General features: G+C 41.5%; 1 protein-coding gene across 6 annotated transcripts in view; it reads left to right on the plus strand.

Annotated features, from left to right (window-relative positions):
* The window catches only part of LOC118231409 (proton myo-inositol cotransporter-like), a 48,408-nt gene extending 26,579 nt beyond the window's left edge, over window positions 1-21,829 (plus strand). For 4 of the 6 annotated variants that reach the window (XM_035425176.1, XM_035425178.1, XM_035425175.1 and 1 more), the window contains 8 exons: window positions 4,087-4,195; window positions 14,992-15,155; window positions 15,374-15,494; window positions 16,461-16,586; window positions 17,378-17,496; window positions 17,827-17,979; window positions 18,891-19,063; window positions 20,022-21,829. In XM_035425176.1, the coding sequence (XP_035281067.1) occupies window positions 4,087-4,195; window positions 14,992-15,155; window positions 15,374-15,494; window positions 16,461-16,586; window positions 17,378-17,496; window positions 17,827-17,979; window positions 18,891-19,063; window positions 20,022-20,204 (1,148 nt within the window). In that variant the 3' untranslated portion in view covers window positions 20,205-21,829. Of the gene's footprint in view, window positions 1-4,086; window positions 4,196-14,991; window positions 15,156-15,373; window positions 15,495-16,460; window positions 16,587-17,377; window positions 17,497-17,826; window positions 17,980-18,890 lie in introns of all 6 variants that reach the window. The other 2 variants (XM_035425180.1, XR_004766055.1) reach the window with 2 other exon arrangements.
* Window positions 21,830-21,855: the final 26 nt, after the last annotated feature.

Here is a 21,855-nt window from a genome sequence, read left to right on the forward strand (position 1 = left end):
TTGCTAGCGCACTGTGTGTCTCACATAAAAGTGCTGCTGCTCGGTAGTGTCTTCCCATGGGATTTCCATCACCCGCACCTCAGTCATGCTCTTGGTAGCAGGCTGGCCTCTCTGCTCATTTATATCAATTTTATGACAGTTTTCAAATGTTTCTATTTAGCTACGTACATTATGATGATAAATAAACAGCTTTGCAGTTGTATGCTCCTTTCTATTGTGGATTTTGATTGTAAAAGCACTTCTCATTCATACAATGTGATTTTTGGCCTTGATGCCTTCACATTGAAATTGATTTAGGCCTTAGGATTTGAACTTGAAACTTAGGCTTTGATATGATCAAAGTAACTTTGCTGTAAATATGATTATTTGAAGCCTAGATTTCCATAGCAGTGTGAAATGGCAAGTTACTTTTCAACCACATAGATTCCTTTCAGAAAAATGCCTGATATGAGCTCAACACTGTCTGCTTGTATTAGTTTGCCAACTGAGTCAGTGATTCTCCTCACCTTTAAAAAAGGTCATTTCAGGGCGGCTGTTTATACCACCTTTGATCAACATTGGGGAGACTTTTCATGTTCTTCAGTGAACTGTCCTGCCATTACCCATCCCCTACAGTTGTGCGAAAGTCCCCTGGATGAAAAATAATTTAAAAGGTCATAGCTTCTGGTGCTAATGGGAATGGAATTTCATTACTTAAGTGTCGCCACGGATATTAATGAGTGCAAGCTATGCAGGTCATTGGTAAGATGCATTTCCTGGTTACCGACCCTTTTCCTGTCCATAATTGTCGCTAAATTAAGACTGACAGGTTTCAGCAGTTCATGGCATTTCAAGGTCTTTATGTTCATACAGTATATTGAAGTTATACAAATATCTGACTCTAGTTTGAAAGAATGGCTTCCATTAGCCGTGGTGCACTTTGTACTTAACCTTCAATAATGAATGTAAGCGTGTTTTGTATCTTTTCCATGCTTGCATATTTTAATCTAATTTCAGCAATAAAACGTGTTGTGGTGTAAGACGCTGATGTAATGCTTCCTGTGGGCATTATTCAGAAAATGAGCAAAGAGCACTTTGACTAGGAGGCGTTTTCTATGGAGTCAGTGCCATACGTACTGACAAAGAAAAAATAGAACTCAAAAGGGAAGTAATTTGTAATGACGTAATTATTTTGCACTGAATTGGTTCCATTGCTTTTTTCCGTTTTAAATAAATGTGTACGGGGGAATTGGAGGTAAAGTGGCAGTTTCATTATGGTGATTATTACCCTCTGCTCTGTGACTCCAAAAATATAAATTCCTGTAGTTTAATTTCATGTAGTAATCTATGATAAGATATAATCATCCTAATTTTTCCCAATTTTTTGCTGAGCTGTAGTAGTTCCCCTTAGAGGTATTTGAAACAGCTCTGTGATGATTATCTGAATACAGCTGCAGATATTATGCTATTTTCTGCTGTGAATCTCGGATCATTTTCTGTTCTTATTCCTCCCTCAACCTCGTGCACATGCGTTGCGTTTTAGTCTATAAATCAATCTGTCCACCGGTTTAAATTCAGTTTGGCGTAATTCCATGTAATGTAAATGTTTCACCATAGTCATTTCCCTTAAGGAAAAAAAATGTAAATGAAAAATAATTTCCTGACGTTGCCTTAACAAGTTAAACTAAATCAGCATTGTTAGCAGTCTAAATAATTCGATTTAGTATTATTGGGTTCTGCGAGGCAGCCAGATTTTTGCTGATGCATTTCTCTGATCCCTCATTATTCTAAATGAATCTCCCTGAATGCCGTGCCATGCTTCAGTAAAGAAAAGCAGCGCAATTCTGTTTTACTGGTTTTAGTCTGTAAAGCCAGACTAAACGGGGGAAGGAGGGGGGGAGGTCTGGTGAATCTGTTGTTTAAACCACCTTGGAAAACCACCCTGTACTGGTAAAATGCTGACTCCTTAGGGATCCTTCTGTGGATGTCTCAGCACAGGCAATGCAGAAGAAAGGCTCTGTTTGGGAAAAGGGTCATTAAGGAACGCCACTGGCTCTTCCCTCTCTGATGACACCGGGAAATGAGATAACGGCAGATCTCACCGCTGAAATTCATGAGGAAAAATCAGCCCATTCCCGGCAGAACATGAAATATAGAGAGATGTAGAGTGTGACGCGGTGCTAATGCATATATAATGTAAATACACATACATTTCCCGTGTAGTCCTCTCTGGACCACTGAGTCAGATTGTAGTTGTAATCGAGGAGAGGTCTGGCCCGGCTTTCAGTGCATTGCTGAAGCAGAACTGTAGTGCTTAGGGGTTTGGAATAGCGATCCTTTGAGGGATGAGTGTGACTCACACATTATGTTCGAGGTTTTAGGCTTGCAGGGGGATGATTTGGGCTGGTGGAGCCCCTCTGAAGGCCTGACCTAATTCTGCTTTATCTTGTTTTCTCTAGCCACATACCTTTAATGCAGCTTTTCTTTATTTGGCTCTGTAGTCCACTATTTTAGGTTCGTAATCAAACAATTCACAGGTGGTTAAAGTGCACATTCTCAGCTTTTATTTAAGGGTATGTTTATACATGCAGAAATTATGGCACTTTTTAAACATAGTCCCCCCATTTCAGGGCACCATAATGTTTGGGACTCTAATAAACTCCTGTGATACACCAAACGGCAGAAGTAACTGAGTGGCGAAGGAACGTGTGTAGTCTTACCCGGTGCTACTGGAACAGGATTAATTGAATGTTATCTTGGTTATCTAACTCCAAAATAATGTTTTAACCTTTCTCTGTGCTAACGGTTATGCATAGAAGTGGAAGTTATTTGACAGTAGTGTGGCTCTATACGGATTGCTATCTGTCTTGGTAGATGCGGATGTGCCTCTGGCGTGTGTTTCCTGAATAAATATAACTGTGTATCTTGCTACTGCACTAGCGTATAGGCTACGGGTACAGTGTGTTCTATGTTTATGTTAGGACCCTGAAACTGCTAGGTGTGCAGCAGTAACAGTCAAAAATGCAGTATTAGCCTGTATGGCCCTTTTTCCACCTCTGCTTCCATGCTTCAAAGGCAAGAGCAGTACTTGGTTGCATTGGGGATGGTGGAACTCTGTGTTGTTTTGTCTGTGAGAGCTACGTGTTCTCTGTCAGCTTCAGATGGTCAGCCATCGCCACGTCCGCTAACTCTCAGCCATGTCACATAGCTCCGGGCCCAACGGATCATGTTTTCTCTGAGCGTCTGAACACACAGCAGCGCCTTTATTTATACAGGGTACAAATTAACTTTTATTTATACAGGTTGGGTTGACTGAGCACATGCTTGGACATGCTGTTTTGCATCCATGCCCTGTGAATGCTCCCCCTCTCCCGCCTCAAGTAGCCTAACATAAATATCTTTGGATTGTGGGAGGAAACCAGGGCAAACCCGTGCAGGCACGGGGAGAAATGCAAACTCCACACTGAAAGGCCCCTGTCCAGGATCGTAACCCAGGACCTTCTTCCTGTGAGGTGTCAGTATTCCCTGCTCTACCCACTGCACCTCAGAACAGTAATAAAAGTGGACAAAACGCGTGCTTCTCAGCAAGGACATTCCAAGAAGCATAAAAAGGATCCTTAGCCAGATTGCTTCACAGGGACTAATCTGAAACAAGCAGAGCTAGAGCACTCAAAGCCCATAACATCATAATACACAATTTGTTTAGTGCTGTGCTCTTAGAGTACACTCAGGTGCCTTGTGACTGTTTAATATAACCGGTACGCAGCTGTTGTCAGTGTTGAAGAGGTGTGGTCATAAATGAGCTGCATGGGTGTGGAGTGGCAGCTCAAGCTGAGGTGTGTAACTCTGTCACGGGTTGGACCAATTATGAAAAAAGTGTGATGTATTTGTGAAATACATACCATGTGTGTATCCCCATACCACAGGACAACAATACAGCAATGACACACTGTTAAACTATTCTTTAAATGATATAGTATATATTATTCTATTCCTGAGAGTAATACTGATGTTCTCCACTACTGTTACTTGCTCTGGGTAAGTGTGTGCCATTGATTTGTTTTTGTTGATTGTAAATATGTATTATTGTTGCTTATGTGCCTGCAGGTGGACCGGTGATCTGGCGCATGCTCACCTATGCACCTGCTCGCCGAGCGCTCATCGTGGGCTGTGGATTACAGATGTTCCAGCAGCTGTCCGGGATCAACACTGTCATGTAGGCACTAGCTCTTTCAGCTAATCCTCTCCTGTACCTGATTCTTGTGAGGTGTCCAACACTCACCCAGATCAAATCTCCTGTGGAAGAGCACCGACAAGATCAGTGTCTGGTTTCTGACTTGCTGAAAAGTTTAATTTGCTATTAGATATGAGGTTAACCTGTCTTGACTTGAATAACTATAGTTGTGCATTTGTTTATTTGTAATGTGTTAGTCCGTGGTAATAGTCTAGAAGTAATGGGTACTCTTGCTGTTGACATATGGGAGCACCGCAGGGAGAAGGAAAAAGAAAATTCTTCTTATGTCCTTTAGAAATGATTGCATGCAAGTAGCAGCCTGCCTTTGTCACAATGTGAGTCAAATACAAGCTGGTCAGGTGTACAGAGAGATTGACATCCTGTGATGTCATTTTGGTTGGAGTAACAGTACAGGTGTTTCTTTATTTGGTTATTTAATGGGGAATAGAGCAAGTAAACGGATGAATGGTTGAAGGAACATCAATGTCAGGGTAGTTGAGGAATATCAAGGTCAGAAACGCCATTGTGGAGATGCATGTTCTAGTGAACATTATCGGATACCTCGGAGACTGGGGGTCAGCAGATTGAAGAGGAGAGAATGTTGAGCCTTAGAGCAGATATTGTGCTGAGAGCTGTGATATAATATAAATGGGTAATACTGCACTGTATTTAAGGAATAGGGATCATAGTCACATGGTTGCAGTCTGAAGGTTAAAATGTCAGGTGAAGATCTGCTGTTGTACCCTTGGCAAAAGTCACTTTGTAACCTGAATTGCCTTAGTGAACCTCAAGCAATGTAAATGGATAACTTGTGAATTGCCCGGAATGAGGGTGTCATGTGGTGTTAATAATTTAAAAACCCTACAGAGAATGAAAAGTCTGCCTTCTTTATGTATTTTTGCAGAAAGAAACCTTCTTCTGTTTCTATGTTAAACACATACACAGAAAATTCAGGTCAATTTTGCCTGCTGTGTTTCTGTTATAAATGTTTATGTTCATACATTGTGATCTATAGCTTTGGATTTCCAGCCACTAACATGGCAATAATTAGGAATGGTGCAAATTTTACAGTTCCAGACTTGTGTCTGTGGAGTCCAGATGTCACGTAATATTTCAATGAAATGTTTTAGTTATGTAGTTAATGCTGGTTTTAACATTCAAAGAAATAGACATTGATTGTTTTTGCTGTTACACTGCAGTTTTGAAAATGATAAACCAAATTCACTGTACAAGCGCTTGTACATGGTGATCTCATTGGCCCAATGACTTGGGTTTTGTCATGTGAGAGGTTGTGGTTGTGGAATAGTGGCTGGAAGACTCTGAACTGAGTGTAAATGCCACGGTGAATATAATGCATTCATGTGAAGTATAATAACATAAATGTTACCCGAGTCAAAGGTAATTTACCTTTTATTATTTAATTTCTGGGATACACAGCACAAGCCACCTCTCAGACTTCAAAATCACTCAAAATAAAATCCCATTATATTAAACTTTCTTCTTCAATATACTGCTTTCAGAGATTGCCAAATCTCTTCAGTCTGATGCTTTTGCTGTTAATTTACCCTCAGCTGCTGGAACTCGAAGTATTATTTCAAGCATTGTCAATAATAATCTTTGAATGCATGCTGTTGCTAGGCAACCATACAAAAATCACTGAAATCGTTAGAAAATCTAGTTCCTCCACCTTTCTGCTCAACCCTGCCCCTAGTCCTGTACTCAAAGAATGCCTTCCCAACATCTCTGTTTCCATCTCTCATTTTGTTAACATGTCACATACCTCTGGTTTTGTCCCTTTGTCAGTGGAAACTGCTGCACTCACGCCCATACTTACTATACAAATCTGGTTCAGATAGTTCCTCACTTTGCAATTAGAGACCTATCTCCAACCTCCCATACCTCACCAAAGTCCTAGAGAGAACCAGTCCTGACGCTGGTTCCTTGAACATCCACCTCCTCCTTGATCTCAGTGTTGCATTTGACACTGTTAGCCATGACATTTTTCTCTCCTGTCTACGCTCCACCATTGGTTTATCCAGTGCTGCTCTTGCCTGGTTCATATCATACCTTACAGACAGCACTCCATTACCTTAGGAAATCACAAATCTTCCACCACCCTCATCACACAAGGTCTTCCCCAAGGATGAGTTTTTGGACTTCTTGTGGTCCCTAAAACTAGACTCTCCTCTGTGGGGGTGGGGTGGGGGGTGGTATTTCAGTGGCATGGCCCCCATACTCTAGAATACACTACAGCAACATCTCTGTGACTGCATCAGCATCTCTACATTCATATCCTACTTAAAAACCTACCTCTTCCCCCAGCACAATTTCCCTCAGTCTGCACACCTGGATGCACTCCTACTTCTCTCTTCTCCTGTCCTTGGTTTTGCTTTTTCATTTTATTATTCATTTGTTTTCTCTCCTTATTGTGTTCTTGTTGTAAGTTTTCTGTTATGTCAGAAAACAGAAATGTATTATTATTATAAAAGAAGCAGGAAATATATTTCTGAAGGCAGCATTTAGACTTTGTGTATGCACATTTGAGCATCTGCCAACTTGAGTGTGTGCGTGTGTGTGTGTGTGTGTGTGTTCATGCATGTGTGCTCGGTCATGCATGTGTGTGTGTGCGTGCATGCATGTGTGTTAGTTTGTTTATAGATGTTTGTCTGTGCTTGTGCACATTAATGTTTCTCACTGTCAGATGTCCATCTCATGAAGTTACATTAGCCTGATGGACTTGACAGTGACAGTGTGGGGCACTAAATCTGTCAAACCTGATTTTGTGTATGGTCAGGTAGCATGGGGAAGTGATGTAACAGAAATAGGCATATTGGCCCAGGAATACCTTTATCTTCGTAATATATTGTAATAGTGCGCCGTCCTGGAGAAATTAACACTGTATGAGTCAAGCTTTCTAACAGTGGGTGTGCTTTACAGTAGAGTGATTCATTGTGTTCCTTGAAGATGGCTTTGCTAGAGAATAAACAATAATGTACGTCAAGCTTTTGAGCCAGCGCCAGGTGAGAACTGTTGTTGCTGTCTGTGCTATACTACACATGCAAAAAGGTGAAACATTTGCTTGTCGGTATCTGTGATGAAGCAGAGTTTGTCTGGCCACATTGAGCTATTCATCTCTCTTGCTTTTGCACCAGACATGAAAGCAAAGACATTGGTTACCAAGTGATGTCTTTGTTTAATATCACTTGACAGTTCAGTTGGTAAGTGTGTAAAGGTCAAAGCCAGCTTACTGTTTGACTGCTTCAGCATATGGCAAACAGAGAGCACAAGGTTTGGGTTGAGAGACATCTTCTCGTTCACTCTCTGCTAATTGAAATGAGTGATGGGTAGTCACACAACACACGGAACGGCCAGAGTAATGTGTGGACCAGGAGGATAGCTGGGCATTAGCTGCTGAACCTCAGCAAAGCTTCAGCTGTTCTTCTTTTAGCAGAAGACAATAACATTGGAGTTTTTCCAATGAACATTAAGGAGCTTAGCACTGTGAGAGAAGAGATTTTGCCATATGGAATGTCCAGACCATGAGGTTTGTATGTTTAGGGTAATATTGGCTCTAATCAGCATCCTGCAAGCTGCTTGTTCCAAGCCAAACGTTTTGTCCCCATTTGAATAACCTTCTTCCACATCTCCCTTAGTCGTTGTTCAGAATACAGAATTTTTCCAAATATGCAAGACAGCAATAATTACAGGGTATTTCATTGTCACTACAAAAACAGTAGTTTTATGCAAGTTTTTAATGAGATTAAAAACTAATTTTTAAAAACTTACATTCAGTGTACTTTGTTAACATGGATATTCGCTGTGCTGGTGGAGCTAAAGCCTGTAATTTTGGACTGTGAATTTGTAGAATTGCAGCCAAGATAGTATTCTCTGTAAAGCGCTTTACCTCTTCCGTGGAAGGTGCTCTTTGCGATAGCTTTTGTGAAGTAAATTTACAAAATTATGAGCATCATGCTTTTCTCAATACCCAGCATAGTCTATTTTAACAGACTTGAGACTATCCAATGCGAAATATTTATTTCCTTGGCATGGCTGATTGGCCCACCCAATTTAGGAACAGGGATATTAATCTTATGAGTGTTGCAACTACTAAATCTAGTCACAGACAGTAAAGAGGAAAGGAGACACAATTTTGCCCAAGGGATTACGTTCGAGATCCACCTACCCTTGACACAATTTTTAAATCCAAATCCAGCTATTTCTTAGATAAGCAATTAGCCGAGAACATGGATGGTCCTATTCAGTTGAGGGTATATTTCTTTACCAGGCTAATAACAAAGAGCTAGATGCCTGCAAGGGGGCACACTCAGTGTGACATTTTTGAATTCTTTTTTGAAAATTTCCCTCATAGTTAAATTAACGTGTGCCGGCAAAGCCAGAAGAACCCTGATATTCCCAGTGAAGTAACTTAGGCCGTTTAATGGCTGTTCTGCCCATTGGTTCTGCTGAGGCTTACTCATTTTTCATCTCAGGGGAGAAAGTCCTGTTTAATACAGCCCTCCCAGTCCCAGACACTCAATCTGCTTTTGAGTTTGAAAAGCCATTTTCTGCATTAGAATGTACATGGTATAGAGAATATGTAACGTAGAACTGAAACAGTCTATTTCCAAGTTATTTGAATGGTTTCAAAATTCTTGTCTGAAATAGATTAGCCCTCATTTAACAGTTCCTTATTTGACACAAGGAGGACAGCTGCTAGCATACACATGTATTCTTTCTCATTTTCCTGCCGGGGCTGAATTTCCTGATTGGTGTGTTTAAATTTAGAATTTTGGAGTTTGTGTGATGTTGTATTCCTCTTTGTCCTTCAGCTTCCAAATAAAGTCACATGGTTGGCATCATAGTTGGTGCCAGTCCAGATGCAGGGATGGGATAGTGGGAGAGATATTACTTAGAACATAGCTGCATACAATGCATAATTGTCTGAAGTTTGTCATATCAAGGAACATAACGCCCAATGCAATGTTATGAGCTTGCTGGAATGCAGTGGTATTTTAATGCTGTGCTGTGCCTCATCCCTCTAAACTTTAACTTACTAATCTCTGTTGGTTGGTTCACAGGACTTTGGTGTGGTGTTGGATCTTACAGTAGGGTCTTTGAGTAACTACATGTCATATCTCTGTGTGTAAAGTTAACGCAGTGAATGGAACCACACTTTGTGATTGATCCTTTGTCTTGTATGTAGTTTTCAGTGTTTCTGACAGTTAATATTATTCCCTTCATGTTACGCAAGCAATATCTCTTTCTCTCTCTCTCTCTCTGTCACTCCCCCCTCTCTCTCTCTCTTTTTCCCTTCCCCCCCCCTTTCTCTCTCTCTCTCTCTTACTCTCTCTGATTTGAGGTAATCCAAATGGATGGTTTTCAGATGGTGAAAGCACTGGTCCAGCATTGTTTCTACACTGTCGGGGGTGATTGATTTCCTGTCTGATGAGAGTGATTAGGTGCCTGTCCCACTGTGAGACAGAAATCATTACAGCAGCAGGAGAGATGGGCAGGACTGTTTTGGATGTGATCAGACCAGCTGGATCTGATGCACAGTGCCGTGTGGTGTGTGTGTGTGTGTGTGTATGTATGCAAAGCATCTCTCTCTCTCTCCTGCTTGTACATTTTTACTGATTTGCCTGCATTCAGGTTAAAGATTATCTGAGAGGAGCAGAGAGAGATGATCTAAGAAGGTTTTTTGTACAGCAGATGAATGTGAAGATGGTGACAGGGAGCGACTCCTGTATCCATGCCAGTATTCCACACAACAGCTGTGCTCTCTACCACTTACTTCAGCAACACTGATTGCAGATCAGCGCTCAGCAAGAGGGCATCTAAGGGGATGCATTGAGTACTGATCTGAGATGAGCCTTCCTTACTCGATCAGGAAGCACTGACCCCCCTGCCCCCAGGGAAGTGTGTTTGTCAGTCCTGAAATAGAACTGCAGAGAACAGAATGTTGCTTGATGAGATGTGATTCAAGCAGATCAGGACTGAGGACTTCTCAAAACAACTTAAAATGTAGGAGAAACATCAAAAGCCAAAGTCACTGTTGTGATCCAGCCCATCAGTAGGAACAAATGTTGGGCATAGCAGGTGTTTGGACGTCAGGAATTATTTTGCTAGAGATTGGTCTAGCATTCGCTAATTGGGATTTACGGATTGGAATTTACATTGTCATTGCCTGGATCTAAAATTCCGATGATTTGGCATGGATGTAAACCCCCACACCGCACACGCGGCATGCTCTCAGTCCAGTGGCACCCTCATACTCTGCGAGTGCTTAGTCCAAATACACACACTGCACGTGTTCAGTAAGACTCCCATCTAATTTTATAGGGATAAAACGGGCCCCTGTCATTTCTGTGATTGTTTCGTGGGTTGTTGTGACGGAAGATGACAATGTGTGGTTATTGACATTTTCACTTTCTGTGTACATCCACCAGCCTGCTTCTGACTGGTCCCCAGCTTAGTCATATTAAGGACTTGGATACTGAAGTGATTCCCTGCGTGTCTCTGCTTGCTGTTCATTAAAAGAGATGTATTGGCTATAGTGCTCCTGTAATGTATTGGTAAATGGACTGGATAACCCCAGCACTTAAGGTTAAACCTCTGAATATTGCCATCACGACAGAGAAACTTTGAGGCAGTGTTAAAATGATTACAATCTTTGTTTCTGGAGTTTAATGGCAGTGATTGGATGACACATTAAATGGGAGTTACTAGACATTTTTCTTTGTCTGTGGAAGAAAAGTGATGACAGCTGTACTCCAAGCTGAGATAATTTATGCAAAAAGCCTCAGCAATCAAAATCAAAGCTTTTTTTTCACCTGCTCGCTTAACTATGCCTTTTACATTTCATGAAAGGCTCATGGGAATAAGCAAAGCTCCTCCCTGCATTTACAGACATGCAGACCATCTGTACTTATTTCTGTAAAGTGCGTGATAGTTACCAAATGTACGCAAGACTGGCTTAAGGATGCAAGGCTGCCCATCCATCCACCCAGCCTGTCTCGAGGATCCCTAGGCATTAGGGCTCTGTTATGAATTTGTGTGGTGTGAGATTTGGTGTGAAAAGGATAGACAGACACTGTTTCAACTGTGGGATGACACCGGACTGCTGAGGTGCTACTGCAATATAACAGATATACAGAAAGCTGTCAACAGTAATATAGTCTCACCTCCACCCTCCTCTACCTGCTGGTCCTGTTTCAGCTTTCTTTGCTCAAATGTACAGTACATAGAGATCTCTATACACACTGTGCCGTCAGTCACAAACCACTTTTGGAATAATACCACCTCCACTTCCCCTCTACTTTTCACCCACATACTAGCTCTATTTAGCTCACAGGTGATTATTTTTTTTATTGAAACTTTTCTCCACGGTATTTCTTCAGTTCTTTTGTTTCCACCTTCCTCTCACTCTCATCAGCCCTCCTCTTCATTACCATGCCCCTCTCCTCCTTATTCTCTCTATCTCTCTTTCCACCATCTCTCCAGTATTGTCTGTTCTGCCATCTCATGTTGAAGAGAGGGTGTGAATGCTCGGTGCCCCAGAGCGGCTTGAACTCTGGGTGCCATGCTTCTATTTTCAGCTGAGAGTGAAGGGCAGTTTAGACACCTCCAGATGCTACTCTCAGGTGTTATTCCTCTGTGATGCTATCAAAGAATGTCCATACAGAGTGTTTCACTACGAATCACTTGGCTAAATACTGTTTCACTTTATTATGAAAACAGTGCGAAGTATCAGAATTTATCTAATAATTTATTATGTGTTTCTGACATTAAAATATAGCAATAATGATGACACTTCAGTATAGGGTAGAACTTTGTTAATTAGTATGCCATAGAATTCTGAATAAATAATGTAGTGCCTTCATCAGCTGTGCTGTATAATATTTAACATGGTGAAGTTACAGTTACAATGTGTGGCAGCATATATGCATTATATGTTATGAATGGAAGGGTCAGTAATTTTGAGCAATCATTCTTTGTATCTGAGCTGAACTGGTCATATGGAAAGGTAGAATTAAACAACCAGGCACGCAATAGGTAAATAACTATGGTGTGTTGTGCAGTCCTTGGATCCAGATAAGAGTCTAACAAAGCATGTCTACGTAGGGCCCTGACCTGTGGCTAGGTGCATCATATCTGAAGCAGTTGCCATGGTGAGAGCATGTGCATTGAAAGCTCCATGCCACAGGATTCCCTCATGGTGAGAACCGAGGGACTTTATCGAGAGCCTTGATTCCTCTCTCTGTACTGCTGGAGAGGATACCATAATAGTACGCTGTTCCATTATGATATCATCCTATTGTATAGCCAATTGCTCTTCAGGAAACAGTTTAGTGCTTGAGCTTTGGTGCGGGAGCGGTTCAGCTGAAGTTCCTCCCCATCCTGGTGTTGCAGGGTCTTTTCCAGGGGTAGAATATTGGTTAAGGCAGGACCTCTCCAAGCCTGGGACCCTCTAACTGGGAATGCTTTTGTGACAACCCCCCCCCCCCCCCCCCCAACATACACACACACAATTCCCTGAGCCTGCAGCCCTATATAATGGTCAAAGTATTGTCTACTTGTCAAAAACATCTCACAAATCTGTCATTATACCATCAAAGGTGTAATGACCAGCCTCTGGTTTCCCTGGTTACCACATCAGAGTCACAGAAGCCAGCACAAATTGCATTGTACTGTAGTGTTCTGCTCTTTCTTTGCACGGAACAAGTGAATGCGGGTGCATCGATGAACCTCTTGTTAAGCCACAGCGGAGTGTATGAAGTCGCCGCCTGGAAGTGAGCGCTGTGCCTTTATCAGGGCAGGATGCTTAATCAGCCTCCTTTTCTGGCAGAGAGGAGTCGCAGTGGGGGGGGGGGGGGGGAGGCTGGGGGGCTGGGAGGCTGGGGCGAAATGTGGACCCGCTGTTCTTAAAATCGCACGGCTCTGTGTAGGCAGGAGCATGCTGCTCTGACGGGAATACAAGAACAAAGCTCCACAGTTCTGCTCAACTCTCCGGGGAACGGCATTGTAACACTCCTATAGTTTAATCCTGCTTTCTTATATCGCGGTCAAGTTATCTTGTAAAAATACACACGCACACAGATGGTGCTTGTTGACTTAAACCGTGGCTTCTGCAATGCATTGTACAGTTTTTACACTTTTACGTGATCATTTCTTGTGAACAGTCAAATACACTATTTTTTGATTATATGGGCAATTCTTCCCATTGTGGACCGGGGAGTTTCACTGGGGATATTTTTCAGGCTAAGTACCTGTGCAGCTGTGGCCAACTTCTAATGTGACTAATTTCCGGGCAAATTGTAGTCTTCAAATGCACTCCCACTGTGTGATTGGCAGTTCCTCCCACCTATCTCACAGCAGCAGGTGACAGCGGTCTCCTTTCTTTCATTATAGGGCCTAAGAGGTGTTTATATTTCCTTATATTTAAATCACTGAATTTCCATCTTCGCCTCCTTGGAGTGTACTGTTTTCATGAATCTGAAAGAACATTGTGTTTTTCCCACCCACAGTGAAAACATAATGACATTATGTCTCACTAAAAATTCAGATTTTCCAATTTACTCTAATTGAAAGGGATGATTCCAGTTTTTAAATTTTAGTTCAAACAAAGATCTACGTGTCACCGTAGAGTTCCTAAGTCGCTGCAGCATGGTTTTTCTTTCTTTGATGCCTTGATTGGATGGGTCATCAAATCAAAGATCCGCATGTCCACCATTTGTCCTAGCTGGATTCCTTTAGTGCTCTACATGAACTTCACATGATGTTTTAATTCTCTGTATTCTTTTTTGGGATTTGTATATCTTTGATGGAAGATTAGGTGACTTTAAAATTTGCCACTCAAGTAGTTTTGAAGGGAAAAAACACAACCATGAACATAAAAAGCCTGTCTGTGAACACAGACTACCAATCCTCTGTGGTTTTACAGCAACTCTTAGTGAAGGCTCTCCTCTCTTCCTGTTTTGATCCTTTGAGGTTGGAGTGGAATTCCACCCACTCATTCAGGAGATGAGCTTGCAGAATGGCTGGACTGTTAGCACCTCAGGTCAGAAATGTAATAACCAATGATCTGAGGCCAGTTTTTTTGTGAATGTGCACGCTGGTTGGGACCAGTGTATGGATCCACTCAACCATGACTGTGCTCATAGTCAGTGGGTCATCACGATCAATGCAGGAATTAGATGGTCACCACAGGCAGGGCTTAGCTCCCCACTCACTGACACGAGCGCTAATGTAAAGGTCAGAGCTGTGAGAGGGCATGGTGTGAGTGCACGTGGTCTGCATCGTGGACATGCTTTCAGCAGAAAGGTGGCTCATCAGTTACACAGAGTCTACAACGCTGCAGTGGAGGAGGGAGGGATCATTTGCGGTTGCCCAGGTGATTGCACTGCCAGCATGTTATTGGCTAGTCATGACATAAAAGGTTTGAATGTGATGGAGAAGAGAGGCAGGCCCTTGCCTGAGACACAGGGAGAAAGGGAGAGTGAAGTAGAGGTAGAAAGAATCTTGTGCCAGTGAGTTCCATTAACACTGATGGATAGCACTGTTCTGTCAGTCACATTTACAAAAATACTTCCTCAGATGGATAAACTAATCTTAGCAATCAGTCACAGGCTGCATCAACACTGATGCTTTTTTTTCCCAATATAGGCGTCATTTATTCATTTATTTACTTTTAAAGGTTCCACATTTGGGACCCCTAGTAACCCGTTGCTGGCCATAATGAGAATAACAATTATGGTCTGTTTCTCATGGTCCATCTGCAGGTACTACAGCGCCACCATCCTGCAGATGTCAGGGGTGCGGGATGACAAGCTGGCTATCTGGCTGGCGGCAGCCACAGCCTTCACCAACTTCCTGTTCACCCTCCTGGGGGTGTGGCTAGTGGACAGGGTGGGCCGCAGGAAGCTGACCCTGGGCAGCATCATTGGTGAGGGGGTGAACTTTCTGCATGTTCTTCTAGCATTCAGCCTCTAAGTACATTATAGGATACTGTGTATCTTTACAATATATAGTCATTTAAATGGGCTAATTTTATATTTTGGACAATGGTCATTTACTGTGAATGTGCTTTGGTATATGCTCATATGTTTGACTTTTCTTTTTAAGTATGTTGTTTTTTTATGTATGTTGCGTTTCGTTCCTCAGGTACGGCTCTGAGTTTGACCGTTCTGGCCATTGGCTTCCTTCTGTCCTCCCAGCACGCACCCCCCGTCACCTTCCACCCCACTCACGCGGGCACGCCCAACTCCACCTGCACAGGATATAGGTAAGAAAGTAAAAAAAAGTAAAGAAATAATAATAAAATAAAAAACAGTTCAGATGACAGTAGTTGAGGTCAGTGTCTGTCTAGCATTGGATATGGCCCCAATAATCAACATCCCCTGATAGTCCTGGAGATGGCTGGCATCACTACTGTGTGTGTCGCTGGCACACATTTCACCAATTAGCCTTTTGTCTCTCTGTCTTTGTGAATTTTTTAGTGCTTTACTGGTGTGACACGAATGGTACCATGTTGTAGTTGTTATGTGTTACCTGGGTATTGCATTATTTATTTGCATGGTGCATAGCCTTATGTTGGGTGACTTACATAGTTCAAAGTTTTTATATACGTATCATCTATTAATATGGCTGGATATATTATTGAATTAGTTTTGGTTTTTTTACCTTGTTCAAAGGAACAGCAGTATTAGTGTGTTCACAGAAATATTGACCCTCAGCTTTTTGTTCAGCCACCAGTCCAATCAGAAGCTGTGGGAGGCGGAGCCATGGGGCTGGCAGCAGCATTAGAAACTCCAGTGACTTTAGATAATGTGAATGTAATTTAAACCCCAGGGTGACAGCAGTACCTTGCAGTAATGCAGTATAGGTGTGTCCTCTGAATCAGTGTCCCTGCTCCCTGCAGCCATTTACTGTCTGCTAGTCTGAAGACCTTTTTGTGAGTCCAGCCCAACCAGACAGGTTTGCTAGTCAGTCAAAATGCTGTTACAAATCCTCATAGTGTTGCTGTAACCCACAAGTCACACTCCAGTACAAGTCATATTTCTGTGTGGTCAGGTCATTTCTATTTTACCAAATTGGTTTTTAAATGGGATTAGTCTACATAGATAATAAATATAGAATCTCATGTGAAGGAAAGGTTTTTTTATGAGATGATGGACATTTCTCTCCGTGGCAAAAGGTGGTTGGTATATGGCAGAGTGAACAGTGTCCCACTCTGTCTCCTGTCCCCCAGGTCCTGTGACCCCTGCATGCTGGACCCTGCCTGTGGGTTCTGTTACCGTGACAACGGCACTTCTTTGTTTGACTCTTCCTGTATTCCCGCCAATCAAGCCTCTACAGGGGAAGCAGCATGGGGCAGGTGAGAGTTGGTGAACAGGAGTGTGGGAAGAGGGAAGATGATGGTGTGGAAGTAGGTGAGCATTGGGGTTGGTGGGGGCAGGCAGCGGGGAAGAGAGGGGTGAACGGTCAGGACAGAGGGATAAGGAAGCAGCAGGAGGCACAGCAGCATGTGGATTATTCCTTTCATTCTCTCTTCCTATGCACACATCTGTCTTCCCTCTCTTCTCCATCCTTCTTCTCATTCACTTTCCTGCTTTCTCTATTCTACTGCACTCTTTTCTCAGTAGTCTTTCATTGTATTCTTCCATCCTTCCCCTCTCCCCTCTGCTACACCTGTCATCTCTCTCTCACTCCACTCGATGTGACATGAAGCCCCCTGAACAGAGATATTTCCCACTGTCTGTCATCTCCTCCTTCCTCAATCCTCAGCCTTTGCATCATTCAACACAAAGGTAAACGCTGACATGGTAAAAGACTAAAAATACTCATTTATATCAACAACCACAGAGAGACTGCCACTCAGTAACTTTACAGACACACATCACATAACATATGTGTAGCACAACATTGCAAATACACATTCATATTAATGGACCCAGAAACTAGAGCACAGCATTACAAACTTACAGATGACAGGACAGAAAGACTGTAACCCATTGTAAAAAAAATAAAATGAAATTATCAGTACAAGATTTCAGGTATTTAGGTAACTTAAAAATGTATGCTTGCCAGATGAGTCCATGGGTTTTATGAAGGAACATGTATGATGTTTGTGAACTTTCTCTTTTGTTGTGCTGTGGGCCTTTTCAGATGTGCAAACACCACTCAATTGCCAGAGGGAATTTACTGGGCCTACAACTACTGCCCCACCTCCTACTCCTGGATTGTCCTCTTTGGTCTCATCCTCTACCTGGCCTCCTTCGCCCCCGGTAAGAACATGATCATTGTTATCATCATCATCATCCTGAATAATTTTTAGAAGTGTCCTTATCAAGGATCCATGTTGTGTTACAAGTAGGATTCAAGCCTTGCAAAATTTCAGGTTGCAGTTGCAGAAACAGAAAATTGCTGTTTCTACAACTGCAACCTGGAATAATAACTCTCAGCCAGAGAGTACACTTCTCTAGCATAGAGTATCAATTCCTGTCCTGAAAATCCCACCTGCATCTGAGACACAAGCTATTTCTTAACCACACCTCCGCCTGCTGGTCATGGTCCATTTAGGTTCTGTTTGACATCAGTGGTGTCTTTTCCTTCAGGAATGGGTCCCATGCCCTGGACGGTCAACTCGGAGATCTACCCTCTGTGGGCTCGGAGCACAGGCAATGCCTGTTCCTCTGGGGTCAACTGGATCTTCAATGTCCTTGTGTCACTCACCTTCCTCCACGTAGCACAGTATCTCACCTACTACGGTAACTTATGCATGACCCCTTCACCAGTGACACCACTGTATCATGCGCAATGCTGAGCTTGCACAAATTCAACTTGGTGTTTTTAAAGGCATACTATGCAGGATTTTTTTTAGCTTTGCTGTCAACAATTAAAGAAGTCTCTACTTCTATCTTCAACCCTGCCTACTCACTCCGAGTAGGCTGCCTGTCCAAGTCCCTGACACACAAATTCATTAGAAACTACTGGTTAATTTTGTCCATTAATTACTCTGCACCATGAAGCAGATATGTACAAATAATTTGAAAACCAGACACTCTGGTCAAAAACCAGACATCTGGCAACCCTAGCTAGATAGCTCGAGGTACCCATACTTAGAGGTCCATCAGCAAACAGTCCAATTCTGCATCATTTTTCATCCCCTTGGCAAACTTCAGCTGAGGCCATTGGGGAAAAGCAATTCCAAGGTTAACTCTAGATCTTGAACTAGCTCTGTCGGCTTGCCCTTTTGATTTTCTGTATCTGGGCCAATGCAGTGGCTCGCAAGCAACAAACACTCCACTGAGATGTGATCCCAAACCACAGGCTCTGTAGCCACACCCACCTGTCCCAACACAGAAAAGAGTGTCATGCCCAGAAATGTTCCGTACACATTTTATAATAATAAATACAGGTGAAGGTGCATGAATTGAGCTAAAGTACATAAAGACAGATTGACAGTGCATCATAGATACATTTTAACCCGGTTATTTAATATTTTCAAGGTAAAAATTCTACAGAGTATGCCTTTAAGAATGCCTGATTCTCAGCTTTGGTTATGTAAGGACTAGTCACGAGTAGCCATATTGTAAATATGAGCTCAGTATATTTTATGTGTATTCAGGTAGTGCATAATCACGTTGTGGCTGATCGGGTTTCCCTGTCATTCCTCCAGGGGCGTTCTTCCTGTACGCTGGCCTGGCTTTGCTGGGATTCATCTTCATCTATGGCTGCCTGCCGGAGACCAAAGGCCGTCGCTTGGAAGAGATTGAAGCGCTGTTTGAGAGCCAGCTATGCACATGCGGAGCATCCGATTCAGATGAGGCTCGGCAGATCGAGTACATCCGGGTAAAAGGAAGCAACTATCACCTGTCCGACAATGATGCCTCAGATGTGGAGTAGCTGGTCTGGCCATCTTGCCTCCTCACCTCTCTTCGCCCAAAGGCATTCTGGGAGCATGGGAAACCATAGATTGGTGGTTTTCATCCTTGGTCTTCACCGTGGGTCACTTCATTCATATTCCAGAGGATTGGGGGAGGGGATGTGCAGCACCCAAGATGTTGGATTAAACTTACTTTATGACCTTAACACCTAATATGATTGTTTAAATTCTTCAATTAACAGACCAGTGATATATTTTCCTCACTTCGTGATATGCAACATGTACAATTAGAAATACAAAGTCCTGGAAAGAAGATATAACCGGAATTTAATAGCACACAAATTAATGAAATTAAATTAAACAAATTAACTACACATTATGTGATAATGACAAAGATGATGTAATTTTCAGGTAATAAAATATCTGCATTCTCTGGAATATGACATCTGAACAATTTTCTGATTCTCTCTGTCCTTAGATCTTTCACTAATACAGCATTCTGTGGTGATTATACCAGTAACCCTTTACCAGATCTTTGTGACATTTCAATTAGTAGCATCATAGAGTATTTTCATTTACTTGGTATATGGTGGTGGGAAGGGTGGTTAGCATAGTAATCATCTTGCCGTGGCAAGTTTTTCTCTTTATTTACAAATTTTTATTTTTTGTAAATCCGTTTTGGTAAATCAGCTTTATCCTTAACTTTGAGTAATTAATTTAAGCAAGTGTTCCTTTTTATAATTTGACAGTCCTTTACAGTTACTGGCATTCTCAAATAATGGATTCACAATAGTGTGGGAAACAAAACCAAAATGAAAAAACTTGCTTTTACTTGTTACACAAAGTTGGAGGCCTGCGGTGTTGTTCTTGGGCCAAAAATTAATGAACCGTTGTCAGAAAATGAGTAGGTGTCTAATTTTCTAGCCTCGTATCGAGTTGGGCCAGTTACGAAAAAGGGTCCTGGAGCCAGAGTGTGGCATTGCATATATATCTGTAAGTATGAAAGTACCAGTAGATATATTCCGTTCTCAGTTGATGTTTGCCAGCTTTCATGGTAACTGGTATAATGACCATCTAAGCAGAACTGTTTTGTTTATACCATACTAGAATTACTTTCATTTGGGCTTTCTGGTTTTAACTAAATTTTCTTTTTTCAGTTGCAATAGTTGAACAGTTGTACCTAACCAGGAAGATGTTTCATTATGTTGGAGCAATGCTCTGCAGACCAAGAGGGAGAAGATATTTTTGTATGTGGCGTATTTATATTTTTCTTTCATGATTTGATTGTGGTTATGTTTACAGACACATGCTGTGAATGAAATCAAATGCTGTGGTGGTTGTTGTTTTGTTTTTAGGAAAATTATTTTTGACGTAGGTCATTTTTCATTTGTCTTCCTCTGTAGCCTTGTGTACAAATCAAATTGCCTAACCGTCATTCAAGTGGCTGAGTGGAATGCTGATGTAGTATGTGTTGAATATGTACTGTACTGTAAATGTTATTTTCATATGGTAATCAGATCTTTGTGTAGTACTGTACCTGTTAACACCTTGGTAGACAGGTATGCTTTACACAGTTTACTGATTAGATACCTTTTTTGTAATAGGTCAGTGACACAAGAAGACCTAGATGAAAACATGTATTGTCTGTGACACAGACTTCTCACATAACCATCTGTAAAAGCCGGTGTTATTATGCTATTGTGTGGCCTGTAATCTTGCAGAATCTTGAGTTCCTTCAGGGGGACAAAACACTGCCCACGTCAGCGCATATCGTACAGTAAATCGGCAGGCAGTAAAATATGCCGTTCATACAAACTATAATATGTACAGCACAGTCCGTAAGTATTTGGACAGTGACACAATTTTTGTTTTGGCTATGTACTCCAGCACATTGTATTCAAAATGAAACCATGAACATGAGGTTAAAGTGCAGACGGTCAGCTTTAATTTGAGTGTATTCGGATCCCTATTGGGTGAATCATGTAGGAATTACAACCCTTTTCATACATAGTTCCCCCATACTAAAAACAAAAGTTGTGTCACTGTATAAATACTTAGTTTTTCAGGTAGAAATTAATGTAGCTTTGGTGGAGAAAGTCAGATTTTCCTAGACTTTTTCAGGTATAAAAACAGTTACTGGTTCTTAAATTAGAGGTTAAAGCTGAAGTTTTAAATGAAGTAATCAATTACAGATTCAAACATCAGTGGTTGTATTTGGTTTATTAACAAAAATATTTAACTGGAAATATATTTTTTCCAACTTTAATTTGAAAACATTACAGAAGTTTTTTTTTTTAAAATTAAATATGTTAAAATGCCATGCAGCCATGTAACAAAGCCTTCTTGTGTTTGACAGTTACGTAAATGTATTGTGACTTTAAAAATGCACTTTGATAAAGGGAAGCATCTTAGACCATTACAACCCAGTGTTGGTCTAATTTTATTACTGACAGAGATGTCCTGTAAGTTTGTGGTGAAACAATTTTCCTATGTAAAACAATTGAAAATAATAAAGTGTTTGTACAGTTTATGACAATCTAGTGATAAAATATGTATGTGTATGTATATGTATATATACATGCACATATACATACATATCAGTGCTGTATAGTAAATTCAATTATTGTTGCTATCCATCTTTTCCTAGATTTTATCTTTATATAAAACTATATATATTCATGAAATTTGACCCTTGAATATGTAAATGGCCAAAATAAATGCTAATAATCTTTCAGTGTTTCGTTCTACTTTAATAAAT

This window comes from Anguilla anguilla, chromosome 7, assembly GCF_013347855.1.
Source record: "Anguilla anguilla isolate fAngAng1 chromosome 7, fAngAng1.pri, whole genome shotgun sequence".
Classification (NCBI taxonomy): Eukaryota; Metazoa; Chordata; class Actinopteri; order Anguilliformes; family Anguillidae; genus Anguilla; species Anguilla anguilla.